This window comes from Amblyomma americanum, chromosome 10 (assembly GCF_052857255.1).
Source record: "Amblyomma americanum isolate KBUSLIRL-KWMA chromosome 10, ASM5285725v1, whole genome shotgun sequence".
NCBI classification, from domain to species: Eukaryota; Metazoa; Arthropoda; class Arachnida; order Ixodida; family Ixodidae; genus Amblyomma; species Amblyomma americanum.
The window spans coordinates 48,533,760-48,554,996 of record NC_135506.1 but is presented as its reverse complement, the minus strand read 5'-3'; the positions used below and the strand labels follow the sequence as shown (position 1 = coordinate 48,554,996).

At 45.4% G+C, this 21,237-nt stretch overlaps 1 protein-coding gene across 1 annotated transcript in view; it reads left to right on the top strand.

Annotated features, from left to right (window-relative positions):
- Nucleotides 1–21,237, top strand: part of LOC144107451 (voltage-dependent calcium channel subunit alpha-2/delta-3-like) — a 143,066-nt gene that overhangs the window by 108,093 nt on the left and 13,736 nt on the right. The window contains exons 22-28 of the mRNA XM_077640450.1: nucleotides 1,754–1,815; nucleotides 3,274–3,353; nucleotides 3,458–3,503; nucleotides 3,670–3,821; nucleotides 7,328–7,433; nucleotides 14,766–14,879; nucleotides 16,703–16,815. Of these exons, the coding sequence (XP_077496576.1) occupies nucleotides 1,754–1,815; nucleotides 3,274–3,353; nucleotides 3,458–3,503; nucleotides 3,670–3,821; nucleotides 7,328–7,433; nucleotides 14,766–14,879; nucleotides 16,703–16,815 (673 nt within the window). The remainder of the gene's footprint in view (nucleotides 1–1,753; nucleotides 1,816–3,273; nucleotides 3,354–3,457; nucleotides 3,504–3,669; nucleotides 3,822–7,327; nucleotides 7,434–14,765; nucleotides 14,880–16,702; nucleotides 16,816–21,237) is intronic.

Sequence of the window (21,237 nt, the reverse complement as noted above, 5' to 3'; positions counted from 1 at the left end):
CGAAATTATTCCGGAGCCCTCCACTACGGCACCTCTTCTTCCTTTCTTCTTTCATTCCCTCCTTTATCCCATCTCTTACGGCGCGGTTCAGGTGTCCAACAATATATGAGACAGATACTGCGCCATTTCCTTTCCCCAAAAACCAATTAAAAAAAAAGTATATGTAGCCGAGAATGGTGTGACGTCATTGCTAATTCAACGCATAACGTCACCATCACGCGATGCGAATCTCAGCTTTAAAGCCGAGGTCAAGGGTCAAGCGACCACTGGTCGTCGGTCTTGTGGTTGCTGGTCATTAGCTATGACCGTACCATACAGGCACATAATGGCTATGTGCAGCAAGACACATAGACATACGTTGTTAGTCTTGGGGTGTGTGCTTGGTTTGACCTTGGTCAGGCTTCAGGGTGAAATGCGCAAAGCCAGGTCAACCTAGTTGTACCTCGATTAGTAGAGCGCTTGCTCTAAAGCTTCCATGTTCTGTGCGATAACAGCCCATGTTAAGGAGCCCTAAGCGCTCGAAATTAATCCGGAGCGCTCCACTGCATCGTTCCTCTTAGCCCATATGTGCCTGTTGAGATGTTCACCCCCATTTTTATTCATTAAAGTCGGATACAACTCAAGTCTGCTGTGAAGCTCCGCCCACGTTCAAGATCACCGCCCAGTATTCCTCCGCGACAAAAAATAGTCAGTTGTTAAATCTTTCCTGGTTACCAGAACAAGAAGCTAATCACAAGAAATAAAATTACAAGCTCTAGAACTTAGATACCTGGCTTGTTTAATAGTTGAACATTAAAAGCTGATCTTGTTCACTGTTGTAATTAGTCAGCGGAGTAATACAAGACACGGCGGACCGTGGTCCAGTGTTAACAACTTCCGTTTTTTTTTAAGTTGTACCCTACTATAGAGGGAATACTTCCAGCTTGCTAGCTCAGTTCTTACTGCGCGTGTTAAAAAAACAAAAAAAAACACAGAAGACAACTCTATCCAGTTACTCCTCAGTAAAAACTTAATCTCCGGCTCTTCCTCGTTACGTGTTGCCTGTCCGGCAGCAAAAGACGCATTTATCAACGAGAAAATTGGATTTAAAAATCTTTGTCAGTTGATCGAAACTCGTGGCGCTGTTACCGAAAAGCAAGGGTCACCATCCTTTTAAAGTGAATATCGGTGTAGCGTAGCCTCTGAGATCCGCGATGAAAGTCGGTGTCGGCGCATCCATTTTATTACAATATCGCCCGGCGATGGCGACAGTTGTATTAGGTTTCTGGGTCTTTTAAATCTTATCAAACCTCCGTTTTCGTTGAAAGTGGTCTATTTTTTATTATAACGTTGTACCCTATCGATAAAGACCATCTTCAATTCGTTTCTAGTGTCCATTTGAGTTCAGTCCTTTTCCGTAGAAATCAGGCCAAGTGGTGCCCCACAGCCTTGCATTATTAGAAACCAAGTGAATTATAAAACTGTGTATTGCACACTGTTTTGTGCACTGTATTGTATATGTGTTGTGCATTGTTACGGTGTTTGTTTTCAATGCTTCGTGGTCGTTATCTCACTACACCGCAGCACCGTGCTTTTCTTTTTATTTATTTTGCTTTCGCTGCTGCACGGTTTTCCTTTGTACCTTTACAGCAAGTTGTGTGGTAAGGTGTTATGAAAGTGAGCTGCAAAACTTCGCTAGGCATGTCTCCGTCTTTTCTCTCTGTTTAATCCACGTCGCCTTGCGTTGTTCTTTTTCTTTTCTTTTTTTCCACAGAGGCGAGTTGTGACGAGGCGCCACAACTACCAGTACGGAGCCGTCCCGAACAGCTCGTTCTCGTAAGTGTGCGTTTGCACGTCTTCCTTTCCTGGCAGTCGATTGGCCAAATCTCGAGCCCTGTGTATAAACAGGCACGTACACACGATGTAAGGACGGGTGCCTGAAATCGAATTGAAGAAAAGGCGAGGATAGGTGTATGGGACACAGCCCATCCTACGCTGCCTTAGCTGTAGTCTTTCCTGCATTTACTGTGCTAGGACAGGAGTAAAATGAGATCTTGAGTGTAAAACGCCAAGCAGTAATGAGAAAATTACATAAGACTGGCCACAGCAAATAAAGTAATAATAATTATGTGAGCATACGGCTTTTACGGGGACCGCTAGTAATAATTATAATAGCACGTTTCGTTACCCTCATTAAATAGAGAAGATGTGGGAGGAGGGCAGAAAAGCTGTTGATACCCCTTCCTCGATTCCTTTTTGATATAACGCCTAACTTTCGCCTGATGGTGGCCGTCTTCATTTCAACATATTGCATTCACTCCACTTTCAGTATATTATTTTACTTCGAACCCCGTCGTCTGACGTCGTTTGCGTAACCTTTATGTATCAACTGAGGCCTTTCACCCCTATCTCGCGTTATATTCTCGTGGAAAAGCGGCTGCCGAAGTTCTCCCCCATACGTGTGTTAATCGTCATTGTCGTTATTACGCTGTTGATGTTTTTTAGGATTCATCAGTTTCGTGCTTGTAAAACGTGGCAAGACGAACTGCAAGAGACAAAATGCTCAAAAAGAAAAAAATGTTGTGCTGTAAAGTTTTACGCTGGACTAATATTCTACTGCGGTGGCATTTTACCGCCGTAGAATGGGGAGAAAATAATTTTTTACCATAACTTAAATGTAAACAAATTCTTGAGTTATCCTATTATCCCGCCATTCAGCGCCCCACGATTTAAGGCGGCATTTTCTTTTCCCGGAGGGGAAAAAAAAGGTGATGCAGGATTCTATTACAAGCACCCATCCCGAGTTTCGAGAGTTTTCTTTTTAATTATAAAGGAGAGGAGGGGCTACTTAAAATCCCGTTAATTGAGTAATTTTCTTAGCAATCTCGGCCGCTGCCATTAAGCGCTGGTCGATCGTCAGAACATTATCATTCATGGTAAATTTTAGCGCCGGTCACGTGCCACACGCAGGTGTCTTTTGCACTGTACTCGATAACAGTAATTCTACAAACTTAGAAGCTTAACTTGAACACAGATTTTTTTTATTCAAAGAAGAAGCCAAGGAAAAAAAAACTGGTTCAGTCCCGTACACGGCACGATACCCGAGCAGAGTTGGCGGCAGTAAGGCCACACTGTTGCGTGCGATAAATTTATCTCATCGATAAGAATATTTGTATTAGGCGTGCTTATCTGCGCCGAGGAATTATTTCAGCTGATTAAATAAATTGATTCACACCACATATAGATGCCAAAAAGTCGCGCGTTTATCTTTTTTTTCATTCCACCTTCTTCCAGGTTCGGTATAGCTGTTCCCCAGCCGTACGGTTCCACCGAAATTCTGGGCGAGGTGCAGGTTCAATCAAGGGAAGAGGACTGTGAGTTTCCCTTTATACGCACCTGATAAGCTTCGTACTGAATTAGCCACCTGTAAAGCAAGGGAAGCAAAAACATATCCATGATTCTTTTTTTTTCTTTGCAGGGAGGAAGTACTTCGAAGGCGATAACTGGAGGGTTCACCCAGACTGGTACCTTATCAATTTCTCACTCATCATACATCTAGCCATATTTGTATACCTGCCTAACTTACCTGTCTGTACTTCCTAACTTTGATAACGGCAATCATCGAAACAGTTGCCGGCGCGCCCAATAGCTCGGCAATCTTGTGTTTCGAAACGCCCTCTTCGGTTGCAGGGAATACTGTGTCGACATCTACAGCACGTACGACACACCCGAGACGATAATCAGAGACTTTCTGGAACGCGTCATGAAAGAACCCTCCGAAACTGCGGAACGCTACAAATGGAAGCCGGACTCCAAGAGGCAGTTCTACAACACCATGGTCTGTAAGTACACGCAACGGTGCAAGCCCTTAATGCCGGTCACCAAATCCTCACAGACACCGTATACTCGTATAAAGGTCGGGCGGAACCCGTGGATCTTTTTTTTTTCCTCGCCAACTTTCCGGATCGTATAAGAGCAGTACCTTGTTTTCCCTCGCAACTTGCCACTTATCCTTTCAGTGGATCACGTACTAGTGATAATGCGAGAGACAAGAAGGAAGGAGATAAGAGCCTTAAGAAGAGCCGTGAAAGACAAGTGCTCCGGACTCGACGAGCCAGCCTAATTCCTTTTATCTTCGGGCTCTTTTAGTCTCCTTTTTTGAGCCTTTTCTTGTCTCGTGGTCCACGATACCTGTTTGACCCCTCGCGCTGAAACCTTCTAGGGTTACTCGAGGCGGCCTCTCTCTCTTTGTCTCGTTTCTGTTGCTGCGTATACGACCGCTATGCTTAGTAGGGCGCAAGATCATCAAAGGTCTTTCTTTTTTTTTTCTTGAGGGCCACAAAGTTGCCAGGGAGGCTGAGGCGACGACTCCAGTGTGATGCCATTAGGGAAAGAAGAGACCACTTTGTGGGAGCCGATTGTGACGCGCCAGCAAATGATCTCACGTTTACCCCCTCCTCCCGCTTTGAGTTTACATACGCAAGTTGAAGCAGGTGGCGGTTTAGGGGCTTCGGGGTGCTTTGCAAGGGACCCTGCCACAGACGTTTGCGTTCAAGAGACTGACGCTTAAAGGGGCTGTGAAGGGGGCTCTAATAAAGTCGCGGCATGCCTGGGATACTGAAGCACGCCGCTTCACGAATAGTGTCCAGCAAGGATTTTTTTTAAATGCGCTTTTTAGAAGCTGAGTTATCTGTAGTTAAAATTTGAATTTAAGCGTCTTTGCGCCTTTCCCTCTCGTAACTTTTTGCACGCTGTAAGGTAAGCGCTCCTTCGCCGACCCCCTTCTGGGAGCGGAGCTTCCCTACCCGCCGGAGCTAACCGGCTTATTGGCCGCGGCCACGGTAGCTGCCTGACGTCTGAAAGAATCTAACCAATGGCCACCTCTCACCTTGTCAACGCAGATGCGGGGGATGGAGGAGGCGCGAGCATGAAAAAGTCGCCGGGAAGGGCTCGCCAACTTTGACGCGTGATTGTGGGTCGTCTGCTGCGTGTAGAAGAGTTTTATTTGGCTCTGGTTTTCATGGCATCACACTGCAGTGATTAAGTGAGTTAATGTGCTCTCCTCGGAAGGCGTTTCAGAGCCCCTTTAAACGAAGACTTCGGAACATTGAGTATTTGGCGCCTGGCAGGGCGAGTGGAACAGTTTGGCCCAATGGAAACAGCCAACGCTATAAAACCTTGTGCGCCGCGTATGTGAGCGGTCGCTGGGCAACTCATCGCAGTTCACCTGTTTGTTTTCGTCCATTTGTAATTTTTCAGTTCCTACGCTAAAAGGGGTATAAAATCATTTTGGTTAACTTAGGCAAAAGGTCCCGGGAATTTTTCCAGGCCCAGGGCGAAAAATTAATAGCGATAGTGGTCTCTAGTAATGAACGACAAAGCTCGGATTGTAGACTTGTTGCACAAGTTTCACAAAAGCTGACTGGCTGAGGTGAGCCCGAGACTGTCGCAGATAATTATGCCTTATGATGCCACCATTTCGGACGCGAATGAACAGTCGCGTTACTAATGTTATTTCGGCAGTCTAGGTATGCTTCACCAAACGCTCTTGTTTGGCCAGTGTTCATAAACGTTTTGCTAAGCACTCGTACAAAACATTACTGCGACCTCTGTGAAGGACGTTTCACGGCTTGCCAACATTTAATTTTTCTTTCTACGGCTGTGAACAGCGCAACGCGGTGGCAGCGAGAAAGTGGTATTATCGCCAAGTACGATCAAATGCCCCGCCTGAACGCGCCTGTTTCGAGAGACCGAGGGTTGACATGGCGCGAAAAGTGAAACGCGTTCAAATCACGAAGGGATCTGAAGCCGCAAGATGACGGCCACGGCCGGCATAGGTATCTCATAGGCAGGAGAGAATTTAAAGTGGTCCACCCTCCTCAAACGCGAAAACACTAGGAATCTCGCTTCGGCTATTGTATTTGCAATTTTCGGCTCGAATGCTAGGGGTGCTTAAATACCCAAACAGACTCGTCCGACCACGACGGCTCCGCACGCTGTATAATTATGTGGCTGTGTGGCCCTAGGGAGCTAAATGTGTTGAGAACCGCGAAAGTCTTATACTGGGTCCTTCATCGAAGAATTGTCATCTTTTCGCCTAAGCGGCACATCTTAATTCGTTGTTCCGAAAGGCCTGAAGACAGCAAGGAGCTAACTGGTACTCGTCGAGAACCGTGTAGTTTTACGCTGTATACGGCACGCCGAGAGGTACCTTTAGGTCTTTACGATGCAGCTACTACAGCTCGGCACAGGTGCCGCCGTCGTCGAATGTTTCCGGTTGAGAACTTTGCTAGACATTAATGTTTTCTTCGCATGTTGAACAGTTAAGCAGGTTCATTTCCCCTGTATGCTGCAGCAGCTTGAGTCGTGGGGCACCCCATACGAATGCTGAAGCACTCAAGCCGACAGCACACCCTAAATATGTTCTGCAATTGTGCTTAATGTCAGTGAACCGCTCACTGGCTGTCTTGCTTAACTGACATAGCAACAATAACAGACTGAATCCAGGTAGTCATTGTGCTCAGACCAGAGAACAGTTTTCCTCGTTTTCTTTTGCTTAGATTACCAGGGCGCAGATCCCGTGCAGTCCTGCGTAGACTGAACAGTCCATCTAGTTTTCATTGTCAGGTGTTTGTACGGACAACCTCAGAACCAAGTCACATTATTCAGATGCGTTGTCTGACTTGCAGACGCGGAGATACTGTAGAGCTAATCGTTTACCGTCGCGGTACAGCACAAAGGCCTTTGCAGGCTATACCGCTAGTCTAGTGTTTGAGTACAGTCCCTATTGAAAAATGTGTATAGGTTTGAATAGGAGACAAATAGGATTATGGCACATTTCGTTTAACATTATAGGATGAAGCTTCCAAAGCGATTCAGCCTTTGAGTGACTCCTTAGTGGAGGGCTCCGTATAACTATCATTACCCGCGGTTAATTACCGTACACTTACATCACACAGTGCATGCAAGTCGTGGGTTCGAACCCGCCCACTACGGTAGCACTTCGATTGAGGAAAAATGTGAAAATTCCGCGTACTGTTCATTGTTAGTGCCCGTTAAGAACCCCAGGTGGTCGAAGTTATCCGGAGCCATCCACTACGGCGTCCCTCATAGACTGAGTCGCTTTGGGACGTCCATCCTATAAAGCCAAACCAAATGCGTCATAATCCTATTCGCTGACCCTTTAAAACCTATATACATTTTTCAGTAGGGGTGTTTTGCTTATGTAATTTTTTTTCAAACGACAGGAAACTTCGCTGCCCGTGTTGCTTCTCTTACTTTCTGCGCATGTCTGCGTCCCGTAAGGCGAGTCTTTAGTGACGTTTTTCTTTGTTGTTGCCTCTCGCAGGCGACAAGGAGCTTGTGCAGAGTCTGGTGTTCGATGCCAAGGTGACCAGTCCGGAGAAGATAATGGCCCGCCAACCTTCCAAACAGCTCTACTCCCATGTTTCAAAGTAAGCACCGCCATTCTGGCTCCCTATACGATTCAGCGCGAATAACAACGAAGGCTTAGAGGGCGGTCCTCAAGGTCTCGTCACAGGTTACTTCGTCAACAGGTCTCAGAAGCCGCAGGTCAGATGTCCCAAGTGAGGTGCTTCTCTTTCATCACTTGTGACGAACAGTGCCAGTCTAGGCAGCGAAGTTATAATATATCTTGTACCGAGGCTTGGAGACAAAATATTGTGCTTCTTTTATAGCTCGCAGCCAAGAAATCGACTTTACAACTTTTGATGGTCGTCCGCTAGGCCGTGGGTTTGCGTGGTTTGGTTTATTTTCTTTCAGAAGGAGATGTGAAAGGCTATCAGATGCAAACCTGGACGGCTTGGTTTGGTTCCTTGTTTGTTTTACATATGATAGCCAACGGGGAATCTTCAAGCCTGTAGCTAGGGTTAAGCTGAGTGCTGACCAACCGCAATAAAGTCCGTAACATTGGTTTACAAAATGCTTAGCTGCAAGCCACTTGGTAGTGGCATTCTCTGTATGTTTTTTATCGTTCGACAGCCCGTTTTTTGTTGATTACTAACGAACAAACAATGTGCAAACTGTGGATAATATTCAGCAGACCCACGTTGAGAGCTCGCTTGCAAATCTTTGTTGGTTTTTCGAATTTCCTAGTGTCATTAGAGGCCTGGCGTTGCGTGTGTGACCTTGAGACGCCCTCTAAGTCGACCTAGCAGCGGTGAACTGAAGGCGGTAGGTGGCGCCCACTAGAAATGCGTTTTAATCTATAATTAAAGCTGGTAGTTGCTTACAGAGCGGAATCGTGCTCAGCCAGGTCATCCGTGATTTCCCCGATCATCACTGCATGACGTTTGTATCTTGAGCCTGCACATTCGCTGCAGTGCGCTGACCCATACGCCTTCAGTTTTATTGCTTATGGCTTGGAACAGCGGCGCTATTTAATTTGAAATTTGAGAAAAAAAACACCTCGGGAACTTGGGACAAAAGAGACAAGCAGTTACAAGCATGTGCATGCTCAGGAAGTTGGCGAAAAAAAAATTTGGAAAAGGTTTGACCAGTGAATTCGGTCATAGGCATTCTGTTCTGCTTTTCCGAGCCAATAATGTTTAGGGTGAGATAACCCTGCCGTTACTTTAGGTAGTACCCTAAGTCATGATCGACAGAAGTAGTAGCTTGAGAATATGAACAGTTACTGTTAACTCGTTCAGGGCACGTTTAAGAACGTGCATAACTTGCGTATTTTCTTCTTTAAGTCAGGGAATTGCCTTGGACGCACTGAGACACGACCCACAGTGTTTTGTTGTGATTTATATTGCGTGCTTCAATGTTGCTCTTTTGCAAAGTTGAGTGTGCGCACTTTCGTAACTGGCTTTTAAGCTGTACTGCAGAGCCAGCTATAAAAGCCATGGACTGCGGCTTTCCGCAATTGACTGTTGCGTCATAATTGTGCCGGAAGGACGCGCTGGGGCCTCGAATATCTACAGAAATGCTTACGGTCTGGCATGATTGCTGCTATGCATAGAGCAGAAGTGATGGTCTTTTTCAGGTGAAGATATTTTGGAACACATTTATGGGGACCCTGAACGCACCTGCCTCCCTTAGAGGTTGGGCAGTTATCTTACGAAGTTGGGAGACTGTGCCGCTGAGGAAATTGTCGCGAAGTTTCGTTGCCCTGTGCGGTGCGAAACTCTCACGGACGGCACAGAGAAGTAAAGTATTGGTACTTTTTTTACACGGCTGCTCAATGACGTCAAAAGGCACAATACAGTTAAAACCCGATCTAACGAAACTCGATTTTACGAAGTTCTGGATCTAACGAAGGAATTTTGATTCTCCGCGGTAAGCACCCATAGGGTTTAATGTTCTCATCAACCCGAAATAACAGAACAATCTTGACTACCAAACCCGGTGTTACGAAGTTTTTCTGGGAATAAATTATTGAAAGAGTAAAAACAAGTGAGGATTTCCTACTTGTTTTTCCCACAGCGTCTAGCAGCTTGTTGGCAGCGTGCCAGCAGTAACATCTGTGCACCCTAGTCACGGCCGTAGATTTGTTTTGAACGGACGGAACGCTGCGCCGCTGCACGGAATAACGGACTTGGCAGTCGGCGGCACTTCCCACCTTGGCTTCGAATCCGTTATACCAGATGGCGCTTTCACGCGCAAGCGATACAGGCGATCGGGGCCGCCTTCGCAGATTTTCGTGCGCCAGGCGCGGGTAGGCAGCAAATACGATGCGGCGATAGCTTTTGGGTGCCGCTACTTTATAATTTTACATTTCGAAGGACCGAAAAATACTGTTCTCGATTTTACGAATTTCCCGATTTAACTAAATGGTGCGCAGCGGCCATTCGCTTCGTTATATCGAGTTTTAACTGTACTGCTGATAGCGTTAAGGCTGAAGGGGTTCAGCATCGACAACACCGCCCATGCCGCCGCTCAAGATGGCGGCGTGTGCCGTGTTGCCATGTGTAAGGGCGCCGGAAGTGACGTTGTTTAGTAAGTAGGCTGATACGGTCGGAGGCACAAGTCGAGGGAAAGCGGAGAGCGTTCGAATACATAAATATTGCTAAGTAATTTGTCCTTGGGTGTGCGTAGGACTGAAGAATCCCTGCAGTCTAGGAGGCTTTTCTCGTGACATCGATTAACGGCAGGTTCAGGGTTGTCTTAAATTTCACGCATGTCGTAAACAACTCCGTATGTTTAGCATTTCAGTCGCTCTCATGGTGTAATTTTCGGACATCTCGGCATAGACTTCGTTGTGTACGTGCTGATTAAGTGGCGTGTCAAATGCACATGGTACGTGCGTTGCAGTTATTGTCTTTTTTTTATTTAAAGCATTAGTCAGACGTCCATTTTCGTTTGTCACTACCATTTCAATGATTTCAGATCAACAAATTTTATTTCAAGGGAGAATCATTGCGGTTATTCCATGTGTTGAGAAATGTCAGAGCGGGATATGTGAACATTTCTTTCAACACTTGCTTATTTTTAGGAGGTTTCTAACCTTTCTCTTATAAGAATAACATTTAGTGCGCGGTTTTCCGTGCTTTCGGTTCACGGAGCATTTACCTGCTTTGTGGCGGTCGCCTTTTGTTGCACCTAGTGGCCGGTTTAACCCTTGTAAAAATGGTCTATGTACAGTCTATAGACTCCTTATAGACTCTATCGCCTTCCTATAGATATTTCTTTTTGTCTATTCATAGTCTATAGAATGTTCATAGACGAAAGTCTACTAAATGTGTACGGCCATAAATCTATAGATTGTCTATAGATTGTCTATCGGATTTGTACCGCCTATAGACTATTCTCTTGGATTTGTCTATAGACAGCCTATAGACTTTACAGACAAGTGTACGGACAATCTTTAGACTGTCTAAATAAATGTTTGTAAGGGAACTGCGTTTTGATTTTAGCGCATGCAATCGTGCGAAGCGCTTTCGGCGAGCAATTGTTTTACCTGTTGCCGTGCTTTGCGCGGCATTTATCGTGTGATGGTTGTTTCGCGGCAATTTGCGTTCTGAGCTCACTGCTTGCGTGTGCTGTGTTTTTCTTGGCTATGTCTACCTGTCCATTGCCAACGCTTTGCTTTCCTTGCACACTGGCTCCTAAAGACTGCATTGCAGTTAGCACAAACTTTGTGGCTGGCATTTCGCATTGCGCGCAAATACATATGGCGGGTTATTCACGAGAAGGCGCTGCGAAATCGCGCCCATACGACTTAGATCATTGCTCCTTCCAGTTAGCTTCAGCTGCGGCGGACCAATGAATGTCTGGAGCAGTGTTCGTGCTAGGTGCGGCGGCAACCGCGATTTAGAATAAAAGTTTGCGGTTATTATGGTGCGTTGGCCGCGCCGGATGGCTCACTGCAAGTGCGCCTTTCTCGTAACATTTTTCTCTTCTCGGCAGCACCAGTTAGCTGAGATTACAAAAATACAAAAAAAGTTAAGACCCCACAACTACTTTCCTGCGGCGTTCTCGCTGAGAAAGCCAGCACCAGTTTGTATTCCAAGTTATAAAACTGAAGAAGCATAGTCATGAGATAAAGTGGTCCTGACGAGTCGTAACTTGGAACAGGATTCATAAGCGCACAATATTCAGGCTAGCGATGATAAACCAGCTGCGTCAAGTCACGATTTTATCAACCAGATGTATTTTTGATACCTATGTGCTCGAGGAGTCACTAAAGCTTCTGTGTAAACAGACCTACGCTCTAACTTATAGAACTCTGCTTTCTCTCTATAGCCGCCGTAACGCGTCCTGATGTTACGTCCTGATGTTCCGTATTTCTATATTAGCTGCATCAGTCGTTCTCTCCGAGGCATATTTTGTCGCCTCTTTTGCTTCTTCTGTATATGAGCTTTGCCTGACTTTCGGCCCAAATCTCACGATCTCAAAGTACGTGCATACTGCATTTTTTCATTTTTCGCATAAACTCGACGCGACACGACAGAGTCAGTAGCCTCGTTTACATGAACACTACAGCAGCGGGTCTAGTCGAGGGATCAAGTTGAGCAAGGTCTGTCTAACTCGACGGGCTTCTGTTTACGTGATGTCGATACGAGCGAGTCAACGCTAGCCACGTTTACATGACTGCGACAGCATACGTCTTCAGTCGACTTTTCGAGAGAAAGAGCGAATTCTCAGAAGAAAACGTGCTTTTTTGCGCTTTTCCTCAAAAGGGGAGTCGAGTCGACATCTATCGTATTCATGTAAACGCGACTAATAAGGAGTCTGCGGGCGTGTTGAGTTCGAGAAGAAGGAAGAGGAAAAACATTGATTGATGTAAAAGGTGACGAGCATGGTGGGGGGAGACTTCGCAGTCCAGTTCGAGTACGATCCCTTATAAAAGTGGTATATAGACTGTCTATAGACTTCTCATAGACTATATTGCCTTCCTATAGATATTTCCTTTTGTCTATCCGTAGTCTATAAAATGTCTATTGGTAAAATTCTGCTAAAAGTGTATGACCATAAATCTAGAGTGGGTCTATAGGGATTGTATTGCCTACAGACTAGTCTATAGAAAGTCTATAGACTTAATAGAAAAGTCTACAGACAGTCTATAGACTATCTAAAGGTATTTTTGTAGAGTGAAGCGTTGCGCCAGTGGCGCATTTGCCTTGCCTCCCATTCGTGGTAGCGGGGCTTGTGTGTTTGTGCTTTGCCGTGCTTTTTTCTTCCCCTCCCCCACCCGAAGTAACTAAATCTTACACGCTGCCTGGCGGTAAGTAGTCCATGCTTTCAGGAGTCACAGGTGAGATCGCTTACCTTTGCTACCTCTTCTTTTCTTCTTTATTCATGTATGTAAATGCACTGTGCAATTTACTGGGTCGTGTCTCAGTTTGTAGATTGAAAGCGACTGGCGCATGTGCGCGATAATAAGAGCAAAAAAAAAGGGGGATGAGGCTAAACGAACCTTCTTGCGGATTGCAATATTGAACCGAAATGTGCGAAAAGCCTTTCGACCGACTGTTCGGATAGTGATAGGCGCTCGACTCATTGCGCTGAGAACGCGCACAGATCTGAAGGAGGAGCGAACACAAATCGACTGCTGATTGAGCTGGAACTCAATGTAAATCGAACGCGAATAAAATTCAAACTTATACGGATCAAACAACAGTGGATAAAAAAATTTAACCATCAACGAATATAATTGTAGTGGGAACCGGATTTAGATTTAGCGCCAGTAAAATAAAAATTGGTTTATTTTGAGGTGCGAATTTAGTGCATCCCGTATGCAGATTGAGCAAGAATCGAATACGAACTCGATTGCAAGCATGGGACGCAAGGCGAATTTCGTTACTCATCTAGAGAATGCGGTAAATCAAAAACGGATCAAAGAGGCCCTGCCTTAAGTCATGTATTGGATTTGAGATACACCTTTTTTTCTTACGGTAATGTTAACCTACAAGGTATCGATACCTGGCGCATTGCCGAACGGTCGGTCGAACAGCTTATCACTCATCATTCACTATCCGACATCGTTCAACGATCGCACAAACCTCAGTCATCGCAAAGAAAGAAGCCTGCGGCTTCGACGTCATCTTGGTCCAAGGCAAAACCCACTTTTGCACTGAACCCTGGCGTTTCTAACCTGTCGTTGTGTGTTTGGTCTGTGTGTTAGCCCCCTTCATAGGCTTCTGGCCTTATTACCCAGGTAACGTGAACCTTTCTACCGTGTTTTCCTCTGTATTGCGCTTACGTAAGAACTTCAAGAGTGGGGTTCGAAGCTGTTCTCCTTTGCAATCGCGCATGGGATTGCATGGACAGAAACATCAGAAATCACTTCGTAAAACCAATAATGCAAACGGCGCCTTTTTCCCTGAAACCAGTTTTGCCCCGCCGCGGTGGCTCAGTGGTTAGGGCGCTCGGCTACTGATCCGGAGTTCCCGGGTTCGAACCCGACCGCGGCGGCTGCGTTTTTATGGAGGAAAAACGCTAAGGCGCCCGTGTGCTGTGCGATGTCAGTGCACGTTAAAGATCCCCAGGTGGTCGAAATTATTCCGGAGCCCTCCACTACGGCACCTCTCTCTCCCTTTCTTCTTTCACTCCCTCCTTTACCCTTCCCTTACGGCGCGGTTCAGGTGTCCAACGATATATGAGACAGATACTGCGCCATTTCCTTTCCCCAAAAAAACCAATTACTACTACATTCAAGTTAAAACCTCTGGCTGAATAAAAAGACAGAAATGATATTTACTGGAACGAAGCGAAACTTATTCAGCTTATCATGTGCGAGCTAGCAGATCTCAGTGTTCTAGCGTCCGCAGCTGATGTGCCAGCGTTACATGTTTTGCTTGACGCCTAGTGGAAAACAGGTACGTATCTTGTGGCACAAATGACCTGACGCGGACCGCTAAGAATAGCACAAAGCGAAGTTTTAGCGTAAACTTTACATGATTGTTCCAGTCAGTAAAACTACAATTTCTTATACACCTGCAACAGAAATATTTTTTTTGTATGTATGGTAAACGATTCACTTTTCTGAACGCTCATACATCGCACTGCCATGAATGCTGCTGGCAGCGTATAGGAATTCTTCGGAGAGGATTACTAGTTCTTATTGTGCCTAGACATCCGTAACGCCAAATATGTTTGTTTTTCTAAGTTATTTTGTCTGTACGCTTAGGCGTAATGCTAACACAATCAATTCGATGTGCGTCTGTATTTTGTGCACTTCCATTACGCTGTAGTGTGCATGAAACCTACTGGCGAGTCGTAGAGGGTAATTAATCGTTTGCGCAAAAAAAAAGAAAATGTAGGACGCACATGTGTGGCTGTTGTGAAAGCACGTGGCTGTGCGTGTCGCGCGACTAACGCAGAGACACGACTTTCAAGAGCAATGGAATCGTGATGACTTTTGTGGCTACGAGGAGCGGTTTGCTGCGGTTCACGGACCATCGTAGTGAGGAGGAGAAAAACAGCAACTCCGAAAAGTGAGTACTGAGCGAGTGGATGTGAGAGCAAGCGAGTGAGTGAGTGTGTGAGTGAGAGTCGCTGAAGAGCGTTAGTGAGAGTGCGTGCGTGCGTGCGTACGGGGAGAGGTGCGCATGTCTCTGTGTGTGTGTGGGGGGGGGGGGCGTGCGTGTGTGTGTGTGTGGTTATGTGTAGCACTTGTTTCTGTAGCACTCTTTGCTAGTGCATCGAACGGTTTCCTGGACACAGTCAAACTGCACAGTCAGCTTTTATCCAAGAAACCCTCCAGCTGAACCTGGAAGATAGACTTATTGACTCTTTACCAAAATAAACTAAAAAATGAGTCAATTTGTAGCTTTAGCCCCAGAGGGCGCGCGAGCTGTGGGAATAAAAAGTGGCTGTGGTTCAACGTGGCTTGAACCTATAGTTCTCTGTTATTCATAGTCACCACTGTCTCCAATCAAATGTCAATGTCAGAAGTGAAGGTCAAGTACCCAATGGTCATAGTCATATGATCACATTGTCACACTACCATAGCTTGGGCCATGCCACCACGCAGTTAAGTTCGGTTTGACCTTGTGATGCATTGAACGCCATTATCGATGTGGTGCCCGCTGGCTCAAATCAGATGTCAAGGTCAAGGGTCAACAGTCAATGCCGAAGGCCAAGGTCAAGTAGCCCATTGTCATAGTCATGTGATCACATGGTCACAATACCATATTGCTTGGGCCATACCACTACTCAGTTAAGTTCGGCTTGACCTTGTGAGGCATTCAAGGTCATTGTCTCACCCACATCGAAATCGGAAGTTGTACGAGGCAAAACACTAAATCGCCCGTGTGCTGTGCGACGTCAGTGCACTTTAAAGATCCCCAGGTGGTGGAAATTATTCCGGAGCCCTCCACTACGGCACCTCTTTCTTCCTTTTTTCTTTCACTTCCTCCTTTATCACTTCCTTTACGGTGCGGTTCAGGTGTCCGCCGATATATGTGACAGATACTGCGCCATTTCCTTCCCCCAAAACCAATTATTATTATTATTATTATTATTATTATTATTATTATTATTATTATTACCCCTAGTAGTAGAGCTCTCGCTTTAAAATGCTGTTTCGGCGATCTCGAACCACGTAGCACTGTGTCGCATTTATCTTGAAGTAACCAATACTGAGGCACTCGCTGAAATACACCTGATGAACTTTTCACTGAATTTTCCCTGCATTTAAGAAGGAAGCATAGTCATTGCGTGCGTACGAAAGAGCGATGTTCTCGAACGCGTTTTCATGTTTCTATCTCTTCGGTTCGCTACTGACTGTGCTAGCACTTGTGCTCTGCTCACGTTACGGGTGTGAACCGCTCTGAACTCAGCCAAGACAATCAGTGCTCGTTACATTCCTTCCGTCTCTTCAGTTTTGTTCTTTCTGAGCCGGTAGGAGAAATTTAGTACACTCCTGTAAACACGCTCCATAATCCTAAGCCCACGAGCTTGCATAGCACACTTCAGGATTTGTTTTTACAGAGGCTGGTTGTCTTGGTGTCTGTCCTAGAAACACTGCTGTATTGGTTGTTTTGTTTCTTCTCAGGCTGCGTTTTTATGGAGGAAAAACGCTAAGGCGCCCGTGTGCTGTGCGAGGTCAGTGCACGTTAAAGATCCCCAGGTGGTCGAAATTATTCCGGAGCCCTCCACTACGGCACCTCTTTCTTCCTTTCTTCTTTCACTCCCTCCTTTATCCCTTCCCTTACGGCGCGGTTAAGGTGTCCAATGACATATGAGACAGATACTGCGCCATTTCCTTTCCCCCCAAACCAATTATTATTATTATTATTATTATTATTCTTCGCAGGCCTTTCTACGAAGTTCACACTCGAGCTATCGACGAGCTTTTCTATCGGCGTGCTGTCGACTTTCACCAGATCAGCAACACTTCTTTCATATACTCTGTTCCCTTCGACGCCGGTGAGTGTTACATGTACTCCCCATCATCTGCTACTGTGGAGCCTCCAATGTGTCGGAATGCTAGCAGAGTGGTTTTATTCTTAATGTCATCCCTCTTTGCATATATATATATATATATATATATATATATATATGAAGGGAGCCAACAGTCACCGAAACCAAGGTGCATAGGGGAACGTTAATTTTTTTTTTTAATGTGTTATGCTTATCAGTAGGGTAATAATTCTTAGATTAATAAATCGCTTAAAGAAAATTACTTATAAAGCAGCAGAAAAAACAACCATGCCGCCGGTGGGATCCGAACCCACGACCTCCGAATATCGCGTCCGGTGCTCTTACCAACTGAGCTACGGCGACGGCTGTCCAATCTGCTGCTCTCGTGGGTATTTTATGTTTTACTGGGTGTAAGCGAGCCTTGAGAGTGTTCACCAGCGCCACCCTCGACCATAGCGGCGGACGTAGGACGTCCTGTAATACCGCGAGCGTGACGTAGAACGTCATCTAACGGCGAGGGCGGAAACTGTGCGAGAGCCCTCTTATACTACCTTTGGCATTAAGACTGCCAGAACCGAGACCCTCGTTAAGCTATCAGCAGACAAGTTAAAGGAAATGAGGGGCCCGTTTGACAAATTTATGAAGGGAGCCAACAGTCACCGAAACCAAGGTGCATAGGGGAACGTTAATTTTTTTTTTTAATGTGTTATGCTTATCAGTAGGGTAATAATTCTTAGATTAATAAATCGCTTAAAGAAAATTACTTATAAAGCAGCAGAAAAAACAACCATGCCGCCGGTGGGATCCGAACCCACGACCTCCGAATATCGCGTCCGGTGCTCTTACCAACTGAGCTACGGCGACGGCTGTCCAATCTGCTGCTCTCGTGGGTATTTTATGTTTTACTGGGTGTAAGCGAGCCTTGACTGTTGGCTCCCTTCATAAATTTGTCAAACGGGCCCCTCATTTCCTTTAACTTGTCTGCTGATAGCTTAACGAGGGTCTCGGTTCTGGCAGTCTTAATGCCAAAGGTAGTATAAGAGGGCTCTCGCACAGTTTCCGCCCTCGCCGTTAGATGACGTTCTACGTCACGCTCGCGGTATTACAGGACGTCCTACGTCCGCCGCTATGGTCGAGGGTGGCGCTGGTGAACACTCTCAAGGCTCGCTTACACCCAGTAAAACATAAAATACCCACGAGAGCAGCAGATTGGACAGCCGTCGCCGTAGCTCAGTTGGTAAGAGCACCGGACGCGATATTCGGAGGTCGTGGGTTCGGATCCCACCGGCGGCATGGTTGTTTTTTCTGCTGCTTTATAAGTAATTTTCTTTAAGCGATTTATTAATCTAAGAATTATTACCCTACTGATAAGCATAACACATTAAAAAAAAAAAAATTAACGTTCCCCTATGCACCTTGGTTTCGGTGACTGTTGGCTCCCTTCATAAATTTGTCAAACGGGCCCCTCATTTCCTTTAACTTGTCTGCTGATAGCTTAACGAGGGTCTCGGTTCTGGCAGTCTTAATGCCAAAGGTAGTATAAGAGGGCTCTCGCACAGTTTCCGCCCTCGCCGTTAGATGACGTTCTACGTCACGCTCGCGGTATTACAGGACGTCCTACGTCCGCCGCTATGGTCGAGGGTGGCGCTGGTGAACACTCTCAAGGCTCGCTTACACCCAGTAAAACATAAAATACCCACGAGAGCAGCAGATTGGACAGCCGTCGCCGTAGCTCAGTTGGTAAGAGCACCGGACGCGATATTCGGAGGTCGTGGGTTCGGATCCCACCGGCGGCATGGTTGTTTTTTCTGCTGCTTTATAAGTAATTTTCTTTAAGCGATTTATTAATCTAAGAATTATTACCCTACTGATAAGCATAACACATTAAAAAAAAAAAATTAACGTTCCCCTATGCACCTTGGTTTCGGTGACTGTTGGCTCCCTTCATAAATTTGTCAAACGGGCCCCTCATTTCCTTTAACTTGTCTGCTGATAGCTTAACGAGGGTCTCGGTTCTGGCAGTCTTAATGCCAAAGGTAGTATAAGAGGGCTCTCGCACAGTTTCCGCCCTCGCCGTTAGATGACGTTCTACGTCACGCTCGCGGTATTACAGGACGTCCTACGTCCGCCGCTATGGTCGAGGGTGGCGCTGGTGAACACTCTCAAGGCTCGCTTACACCCAGTAAAACATAAAATACCCACGAGAGCAGCAGATTGGACAGCCGTCGCCGTAGCTCAGTTGGTAAGAGCACCGGACGCGATATTCGGAGGTCGTGGGTTCGGATCCCACCGGCGGCATGGTTGTTTTTTCTGCTGCTTTATAAGTAATTTTCTTTAAGCGATTTATTAATCTAAGAATTATTACCCTACTGATAAGCATAACACATTAAAAAAAAAAAAAAATTAACGTTCCCCTATGCACCTTGGTTTCGGTGACTGTTGGCTCCCTTCATAAATTTGTCAAACGGGCCCCTCATTTCCTTTAACTTGTCTGCTGATATATATATATATATATATATATATATATATATATATATATATATATATATTAAGGAAGCCAACAGTCACCAACAGTTCGGTGACTGTTGGCTTCCTTAATATGTTTGTCAAACGGCCCCCTCATTTCATATGCCTTCTCTGCTATATATATATATATATATATATATATATATATATATATATATATATATATATATATATATATATATATATATATATATATATATATATATATATATATCAAACTAATCTTGTTTTTAATAGGAGCATTCGGAATTAGTGCGCAACTGCAAAGTAAAAGGATGTTGCATAGAAGGCCATATGACTATGCAATATAACCTAAGGCATTTTTTAAATCGCGAGTTACCGCACCTCGCAAGACCATCTAAGGGAAGGCGATTTCAGTACTTTGGTAATTGCAAAATAAAGGGGACGGGGAAAGTATTAAGCATTTAACGATTAAAATCGAACCTTGCAACGGTGGCCGACGCAGTCACCAAATGTTTTCAGCCAAAAATGAGTTCGTAATGCACTACCGAATTTTAGTACAGCTAATGAGATTATGCGAAACATTTTGCTCAGGGAGATGACGGCAGGTAAAGTTCAGATTTCATAGATGTGTGTAGCGGGCGCGAGAAGGAGGCGACACGCCGACGCCTCGGCACAAGGTCACTTGAGACGCCTCGCAGCTTTTCGCCACAAGAGTGCAGGTTACCCCGATGACGGCATCATCAAAAACGCCAGACCACTTTGCGTTTTCTGCGCCCTAGCTAGTTGCTTCCTCGATCCCCCGTCGCGTTCTTTCTTTCGCGAGAGAATAAAGACAGTTTGCTCTGAATGTTCGCGCTGTAATGACGTGCCTCATTCGATCTCTCGGTCGGGCCTAGCTCGCACCCTCAGCAGGCGTTATATCGGCGCTGCGGTTATTTATGATTCAGCTGAAATGACTAGTATGAGCGCAGTTTTGCACTACTTAGGTGAAGTAATTATATCGTCATTGCAACTACCCCACACAGAATGAAATAGCATTCTCGAACCAGGTGCGAAAAAATACGAATAAAAGATTGCAAAGGAAAATTGTGAAACCTGACCAAATTTATCTGCTTAGTTGCTCAAGTGCAGTTAGGTCTCATTTGACAACATATCTTCCTACTTGGCAACCAAGAAAGCGCATGGGGCTATTTGTTTCGTTCAATCTTATGCTCTAAATGCTGAGATAAGTAATAAACGAATATGTTTTTCTTTGTTCGGCCAAGAATCAGTCATTCATATAAACGCAAGTTAAGGGGAACACCAGACATTTCTTTTTCCAATTCCAGTGAAGAAACATACTAGAATCTGGGAACTGATTTTCCATACATTCCTGCAGTCCTATAGAAACACTACAGGAAATCCACAATTCGAATGAGTTAGGAGCGGACATTAAGAGGCCTGGTTATATGCCTGTTTAATGGAGTGATCTGATTGGAGCGCTGTAAAAGGTATTGGCCGCCATTGCCGTAAGTTTTGTAGGTCTTAAGTGGAAAATTCCAAATTGGCTTCTTTTAGTAAACGTCCCGTCTGTTCTCCACCAGGTAGTTACATGCAGTGACCTAACGCTCCGCCAGTTCTACCTTGGACGATTAACAACTGGACGCCCCACTCCAGTTGTCAACACAGTGCTTTGCGCGTGTGGTTTTATTGCTCCATCATGAACTAATCACGCGTACAACCTGGACACATTTCTTGTTGTGTGAATAGTTTGTACATGTTACTTCTCCCCCTATCCTCTCTTCCTGTCCCCTCACCTCTTCCATTTCATTTCTCCATTCTGCCTGCTATCCTTTATTTCCGCTGCCCCAGCTCAGGTGCTTCAGTATCGATGGCAGACGCCGGGGCTAGCAAAAATCTTTTCCTTCATTTTTACTATTATTTTAATAAGAAACTACC